The sequence below is a fragment of the Bombina bombina genome, chromosome 2, assembly GCF_027579735.1.
Source record: "Bombina bombina isolate aBomBom1 chromosome 2, aBomBom1.pri, whole genome shotgun sequence".
NCBI lineage: Eukaryota > Metazoa > Chordata > Amphibia > Anura > Bombinatoridae > Bombina > Bombina bombina.
The window spans coordinates 1,045,197,195-1,045,205,933 of record NC_069500.1 but is presented as its reverse complement, the minus strand read 5'-3'; the positions used below and the strand labels follow the sequence as shown (position 1 = coordinate 1,045,205,933).

The 8,739-nt window shown below is 34.2% G+C and overlaps 1 protein-coding gene across 1 annotated transcript; it reads right to left on the bottom strand.

Annotated features, from left to right (window-relative positions):
* Nucleotides 1–1,351: 1,351 nt before the first annotated feature.
* Nucleotides 1,352–2,659, bottom strand: LOC128647414 (uncharacterized protein F54H12.2-like). Its single transcript, XM_053700203.1, has one exon. It carries the CDS (start codon nt 2,657–2,659, stop codon nt 1,352–1,354), a length of 1,308 nt encoding a protein of 435 aa, XP_053556178.1.
* Between the last annotated feature and the right edge of the window lie 6,080 nt (nt 2,660–8,739).

Here is an 8,739-nt window from a genome sequence, read left to right as displayed (position 1 = left end):
CATGACCGGTATAAGAAAAATGCTGAACTACTTCTTTCTAAAATGGTACAGGCCAAAGATATAACTAGTTGGAATGATAATGGGGAGTTTATTTACAAAAACCAAAGAATCATCAGTTCAAACATATTAGACCTAGTACGTTGCGCTACACAAAGTCACAACGTGACCATGCGCAAAACACCGCAAGGTTGGGATACTTTTATGAAAGCTATGGCTGAACTGAATATTCCAACGTCAGTTGTTGGTAATGTTAGAAACCGGGATACCTTTGATCATCTAAAAATGGAGATTAGGGATGTTACCCATTTACCAGAGATATTACCGCAGCATGATATTTTACCATTACCTACAACACCCACCAGTGGTCTATTCACACCACAGGGTTACCTGGTGCAGAAGAAAAGACCTAAATCGCTTTTTAATCCTTCAACATGGTTGAGTTTGTAAATTCAGAAAAAATCTAGCGAATATTGCGTACCTTGCTTTATCATTAATCATATATATGTGTGCATATATTTGTGTTAAAGCTTAAAATATACCCATGTTTATATAAAAAATGACAAAAATGACAAGCATGTAAAAAAAAATGAAAATTTATTAATACATGGAAAATACATGATTTTATACATTGAGATATAATATTCATTATGGCTATGTTTTTATCTTAATTGTTAATAAAGCTTAAAGTATTTTGTGAAAAAAGTGTCTGTGTTTATTTAAAAATGAATACACATTAAATACATACATGGATTACAACATTCATTACAAGAGGTGCAATAATAATTTGTTATAGCAAAATTTACACATCTGTACATGTTTTGTTATAACAACTTCTACATGTTTGTACATATTCATTGCAAAAAGTATTTATTCTCAAATTTAATTTACAACGTCGTACATATTGCGAGACTATTTTATCATTCTTTTTTAAGTCTGATGAAAAGAAATTGAGTACTTTATCAAAACTCATACCCTTAGACATACAATGCATAAAAAAAATACAATATTGACCACACACCACAGAGTATGTATCTTGTATCTGTTTATTCTGAAATACTATCCGTGTTGTATTCCTTTTTAAAAAATTTAAAAATGATTTAGGAAACACGCTGTTGTACGGTGAGATTCCATACGAATCAAAAAAATACCCAACACCCCTTTGATCGAAATAAATTGCTACCCAATGTTCACCAGCACGTGTGGAAGGGTCGGTGTTAATAATAACACCTATAGGTCTATTTCTTAGTCTTTGTTTTGGTAATAAATCACACGGGTATACACCGTCAAACACTGAACGTGTATAAGGATCTCTGGTTAGGATTCTTGTTATTTCCAAAGTGTTCATCTTTGTTTATAGATAGTCGTACAAGACTTCCCTTCTTTGATTAATTTCAATAATATTATCAAATACACTATAAATAATCATATTAATTGTTCTTTCAAGTGGTCTTGAAAATCGGATTTCAGCTCTGAGATTACCACTGTGTATAAGAGAGTAGTGTGAACCACACTCTTGGTCCGGTGACAAATCAAAGGCAAAAAGTGTGTAACCACGCACATACTCTTCTCTATTAATGAGGATTCCAGCATCAGAATTTTGTTTCCCAGCAATGTTGATTAGTGATATGTATTCACGTATAGCGTTTCCATTTTCAAAGTCTGGTTGAAAAGGTTTTGTTGGTATTTGTTCACCATCCAGATACAATGCTGCAAAATTCACATAGTTATGTTTGAAACATAAGGGATTCTTGTCATAAGCGCCAGAGAAAGCGTCGTTATCAACAAATCCAATAACGACGGTTTTTGGTAGTTGTCCAAGAAATAAATTTTCCTGATTGCAGACACGCGAGCCGGCGGCCTCGGAATAGACCTTTAGACCGACTCTGTCCAAAGCGTATTTTGCATTTCCTGTTAAGAGTCCTTGCGCATGGCCTATGCGTACAGCCGGGGATATCTGTACTCTTTTAACAAAAAGAGAGGTGTTTAAGATTTGAACTTTATACTGTTCTGCTTCAGCGCTCATAATAGAAAAAGCATCTTTATTCCTTATAAGTTTAATTTTCAGATCGAGCCCATTCAATAACAATTTTTCTTGGAAAAACAGATCACTATGTAGATGACCTAGCAATTCAATAGTTTTACCACGTTCTAACATACGTGCTCTCTTTACAAAACCAGTATTATCACCATCTAGTTCACAATTATCGTGTAACCCTGCTGCATCTTTATAAAACAATCCTGCTGTAAATTGTGTGGATAAAGCATCTGAGCTGTAGTTGAGAACTGTTTCAATGTATGACCGGTAAGCGTATAGGTTATTTGATTGTGAGATGAGTCTGTCTCCTAATGTAACATCGACTTGGTTAAACAGCGTGGCTAGTGGATAGTTGGTGAGGCTAACACGTGCTCCAGCAGGCGGAGCTGTATTGTCTTGTTTGACTATTTTACAGGTTATATACATCAAAGTGTTGTTCAGGTCAAAATAATGATCGCCGCTTCCGGCTATATAAAATTCCAGGGGTGCATTTTCAGTTATAGCTGTGAGTGGCTGTATTTCGACATACAGTGATTTTTCAATACCCGTTTGTGTCGGCTGTATTTGAAATATGTCGAGTTCTGATTTGGTACATTCTAATGATCCATTGTGTATGAAAGCCATATTTTGGCCAGTATTTCTAAAAGATGTCATCCACTGAACGTCTTGATGTTTTCTGTTTCTTTTTGGTTCTGTGTATCACCTTTTTGCTTATGAATTGTGATGAAATTGGCGGAAAAGTAACTCGACGTTTCCTTTTTGTTTTTCTCTTGTTACTGATATAAACAACACCAGACCCCTCTTGTGCCCCGCTATTCATTTTATTCATAACGGCAGTTGAAACACGCCCCACAACATCCTTTGCTATGCCTTCTGCCGCTATTTTCATATGCGGTTTCACTATATCTAGTCCACGTCGAAAAAGTGGGACAGCCATCCTAAAAAGATTACGAAATATACCGCCTAATCCGCGGCCGTACATGTACGAACTACCGTGAAAACCCGGTAGACCATTACCAGCTTGTGTCCTATAATAATTACTGTAAACGGTCGGGTCACCATAAACCTTGACAGCCACCATTCTTTAGTACAAGTTGTTCTTGCGCGGCCTAAAGTGTAGCTTAATGATCGCCTTTCCGTATTTAAATCCTACGTTCTTGTTCTGATCGTTCTTAATTTCAATTGTTATACGGTCAAAATGATGATTGTTTACAGGTATGTAGTCTGGCTTGGTGTACCGTTGAGTGATGATTTCATTATTGTCACCTGTAATTTCTACTGTTCTTAGTAATGGCACATATCCGTCACCCACACGTTGATGTTCTATGATGTCTGTATAGATAAAGAGTGTGTAGAAGCCGGCATTTATATCGCAATATATTTTACCACCATCATTCTTTACACCTTGATTGTTAATACCTAATATATGCGCCAACCTGTCTGTGGTTGAGATGGTGGAGTTACCTAAAATACGCACAGTTCTTCCTAGTTCGTCATATTTAAGCTTTACATCTATGTTACCGGTTTGGAGAGATGATAATTTTTCATTGATAGGTTTTATTAAATCGCTTATATCTTTATAATAACCAGCTTTTATGGCTAACGGCGTAGTGAATTTGTTTGGTGCCGTAACAATTATTCTAGAATCAGCGGCATCTATGGTGTCCCACGTATGGGGATATTGTATCTCCGTCAGAGCTACTTCCCATTCTCCTTTTAATATAACGGGTTTAGCTAACTTTGTTGTAAAACTAGATATCTGGTTTTTAGGAAAAATGTTGTACGAAGCGTTGCTAGGCAGCGTTAAGTAAAATGGTGATGCTTCCATTGTTCAATATATCGGTTAACTGACTTTTGAGTATCCAGCTGTTAAATTTATCCGGATAGCCCTTCCATTTAACATAAACGTACTGCTTTCTCCTAAAACTTTTCTGTTTTAATATTTTTTCTATTTTGTAAATGCGGTTTTTATCTTGTGTCACTTTTTGAAGTTCTTTGGGGTAAAAGCTACCTTCGATCGACTCATCAGCTAAATCTTTCAGTTTGTAAAGAGGTTTAAATCCTCTTGTATTCACACCTTCGATTATAAATATTTCATAGGTGAAATTTTGCTCATAACCTTTTGTGAACGTGCCCTTATGTTTCGAAATCCTGACGTGGTCACCGATTTTTAAAACAGGTTTAACCTTTTTAGTTTTTGGTGAGGAACCGTAAATATTTTTCCAGACGACGAGTGAGTTTTCTTGCGTCACTTCTACCGGTTTACACCGTATGGTTCTGTGGTATGTATTATTATAACTATGAATTAATTTGTTCAATATGTTTATATATCTGTGTGTGTTGTGATGTGTAAAATAGCGCCACATTCTAGTCTTTAAAGTACGGTTAAATCGTTCTACGTTTGCTGCTTTAACACAGTTATTTGCAACAAAATGTTGAATTTTAAACTTTTTCAATAACTTCTGTACAGTTCCATTTAAAAATTCTTTGCCTTTGTCAGTCTGTATTTTCATAGGTACACGCCCATCTTTGAATATTGTTTCAAATCCCTTTGCGATACTTGGTCCAGTTTTATTATATAATCCAACGCCCCAAGCGTATTTAGAAAAACAATCTATAACGGTTAGAATATACTTTATACCGTCATTATATTTATGGTAGTCTATCATAGATACCAGGTCAGCTTGCCATTGTATATCTAAAGAAGGGGCATATATTTTATTTCTTTCAAAATTACTTCTGACCGGTTTATGTAGCGTATAAACATCTTGCTGATTTAAAAATTTAACAATTTTTTTTCTGTTGAATCCATATTTTTTAGATTCTTTGTACAGACTTTCAACACCGCCTAATGACCCGGGGTTTGTGGGATTATGATATAATTCTCTTAATACAAGTCCACGATCGCCGTTAACAGACTCCATTCTTTAAGCAGTATACAGCGAATTTTTATAAAACATTGATTTATATACTTTTTTTATTAAAAATATGTGTAAGAGATATTATTATGCTGATTTGAGTAAAAGACAATGACTTTTTTATTAAAAATACGTGTGAGAGATATTATTAGTCTGTTTTGAGTAAAGGACATGTCCTAACATGCCGTGTAGCATTTCTGGCAAAAGACAAGTCCTGACATGTCTTATTAAACCTGTTGAACATTATAGAGAAATCTTAAGCTTAATAGAATACAATATCAAAGTGTAATTTACAACTTTTAGAATTAAATAACATTTATCTTTTATAAATCTAAATATCAATAATACAATTCTTACAACCTTTTAATCCTAATAAATATACATATCAATTGGATATCCAGTTGATATTAAAAAACACTTTTTTAATATCAATTTTATATCAATTTTATATCAAAATCACCTTTTTTATATCAATTTTATATCAATTTAATATAAAATGACTTTTTTATATTAATTTTATATCAGTTTTATATCAAAATAACATTTATCTTTTATAAATCAAAATATCAATAATACAATTCTTACAACCTTTTAATCCTAATAAATATACATATCAATTGGATATCCAGTTGATATTAAAAAACACTTTTTTAATATCAATTTTATATCAATTTTATATCAAAATCACCTTTTTTATATCAATTTTATATCAATTTAATATAAAATGACTTTTTATATTAATTTTATATCAGTTTTATATCAATTTTATATCAATTTAATATAAAATGACTTTTTTATATTAATTTTATATCAGTTTTATATCAATTTTATATCAATTTTATATCAATTTTATATCAAAATCACATTTTTATATCAATTTTATATCAAATTGATATTAAAAAGGGGCGGGATTAAGGGAGGAGAAAGGGGCGTGTCAACCTGTCAAAGTTGTGAAAAGGGGCGTGGTACCTGTCAAAAAGGTGTTTGACATAACCTCCATACTCTTACTACTAATACCAAAAGAACAAAGAAAAATTGGTGATAAAAGTAAATTGGAAAGTTGTTTAAAATTACATGCCCTATTTGAATCATGAAAGTTTTTTTTGTTTTGTTTTTTTTTAGACTTGACTGTCCCTTTTATTCCTGCAACGGACTGTATCACTATAACCTCAAAAAACAGGTCCCCTTCATCAACGCTTAAGAGACCTGTGTGAAAAGTTTTTTTTTGTTTTTTCCCCCCATACATAAAGTTACTATTTACCCACATAACTACTTGGAGCTTGCACCAATATTGTGTATTTTAAAAGAACTTTCTGCAGTTCTTGCAGAAACACTTACATCGTTATAAACCTGGTTTCAATTACCAGTACTTTGAGACATTGCCTTATAAGTAAAGACAATTGCACTTTTATACATTGTTGAATGTTAGCTTTTTAAACAAAGTATCTTTTATTGTATGTAGAAGTATCAGATTTTAACGTTTATTGCAATACCACCAGTGGTTCATTTATATATTGTTATTTTTCTACATATTTTAGGTTGCTTAGATTTTAAATAAAACTGTTAAATACTTTTTAATAAGACATTTTGTATGAGCATTGTTGTGAGATAGGTATAGCAGACCCTTGCAGACGCACCCTCTCTTTTGTTAGCACTTTCTGTTTAAAAAAGCTTGAGATAATCCTTTTTTTGTAGGGGGGGCTAAGCTATACATTAGGGTCTATTCACTATATTTTATCAAAACTATTATATAGTGGGAGGAGGCTATAGACCATGTTTGGTTTAGTGATAGTAGAGCTGCTTAGCAGAACAGACCACTATGTAGTTGCCAGCCCTCACATTAAGTGGAGAGAACTACAAATATATCAACATAACAAAATAATCAACATAACAAAATAATTAACATAACAAGGAATATAAGTTACCACCTTAGAGTATAGGGGTCCAAATTTTCAGAACTTAAATAGGAATTGAGCTATTAAACTATATATTACCTTCCGGGTTAAATTGCAGTATCAAAATAAGAGGTAGCTCACAAAAACAACTCAGCTCCTCACTAACTGTTACAGGTACATTCCACAAACTATGCGTTACATTTTAAAAAGAGCTGAGTGATATCAGCATCAAACAGTTTTAGCATATAATATGTCACAAGTTTCTGAACATGAAATTAATACAAATAAGTATACCCCTTGGTTTAAGAACAATATTTAACCCCTTAATAACCAAACCATTTTTCAATTTTCTTACCCTTAAGGACAAGGGCTATTTTTACGTTTCTGCAGTGTTTGTGTTTAGCTGTAATTTTCCTCTTACTCATTTACTGTACCCACACATATTATATCCCGTTTTTCTCGCCATTAAATGAACTTTCTAAAGATATTATTATTTCCATCATATCTTATAATTTACTATAAAAAATATATATAAAATATGAGTAAAAAATGGAAAAAAAACACACTTTTTCTAACTTTGACCCCCAAAATCTGTTACACATCTACAACCACCAAAAAACACCCATGCTAAATAGTTTCTAAAAAAAATTCTGAGTTTAGAAATACCCAATGTTTACATGTTCTTTGCTTTTTTGCACGTTATAGGGCAATAAATACAAGTAGCACTTTGCTATTTCCAAACCATTTTTTTCAAAATTAGGGCTAGTTACATTGGAACACTGATATCTTTCAGGAATCCCTGAATATTCCTTGACATGTGTTTTTTTTTTTTTTTTTTAGAAGACATCCCAAAGTATTGATCTAGGCCCATTTTGGTATATTTCATGCCACAATTTCACCGTCAAATGCGATCAAATAAAAAGAAATAGTTTACTTTTCACAAATTTTAGGTTTCTCACTGAAATTATTTACAAACAACTTGTACAATCATGGCATAAATGGTTGCAAATATTTCTCTAGGATTCCCTTTGTTCAGAAATAGCAGACATATATGGCTTTGGCATTGCTTTTTGGTAATTAGAAGGCCGCTAAATGCCGCTGCGCATCACACGTGTATGATGTCTAGCAGTGAAGGGCTTAATTAGGGAGCTGGTAGGGAGGTTGCAGGGTTAATTTTAGCTTTAGTGTAGAGATCAGCGACCTGACACATCAGACCCCCAGATCCCTCCTAAACAGTTCTCTACCCTCCCCCACCCCACAATTCTCTCCTCCATCTTAAGTACTTGCAGAAAGTCTGCTAGTACTAAAAAAAAAAAAAGGTGTTTTTTTATTATTATTCTGCTGTGTAGGATCCCCCTTAGCCCCCAACCTCCCTGACCTCCTCCAAACAGCTCTCTAACCCTCCCCCTCTACCTTATTGGGAGCCATTTTGCATACTGGCAGCTGTCTGCCAGTACCCAGTTTACAATAAAAAACATTTTTAATTTTTTTTTTACTTTTTTCTGTAGTGTAGCTTCCCCCCCAAAGACCAACCCCACCCCCTCCCAGATCCCTTAGATGTTTTATATTTCCAATGCCCACCCCCCTTTCTCCCACATAATATGGACACAATTTTCCATAGTGTAGTGGTTCCCACCCGCTCCCGCCCCGTGCATGCGCCCACCCGCCGCCCCCTGTGCACACCCCCAGCATCGCTGCCCATGATCCCGCCCCCTCTTGTCTCTAGATCGCATTGATGGCCACACACCCACCTCCTACATCGGTTCCCACCCACCGATTGCGGCCATCGATGTCCGATGCAGAGAGGGCCACAGAGTGGCTCTTTCTGCATCGGATGGCTAAGTATTGTTATTGCAGGATGCCTCGATATTGAGGCATCACTGCAATAACC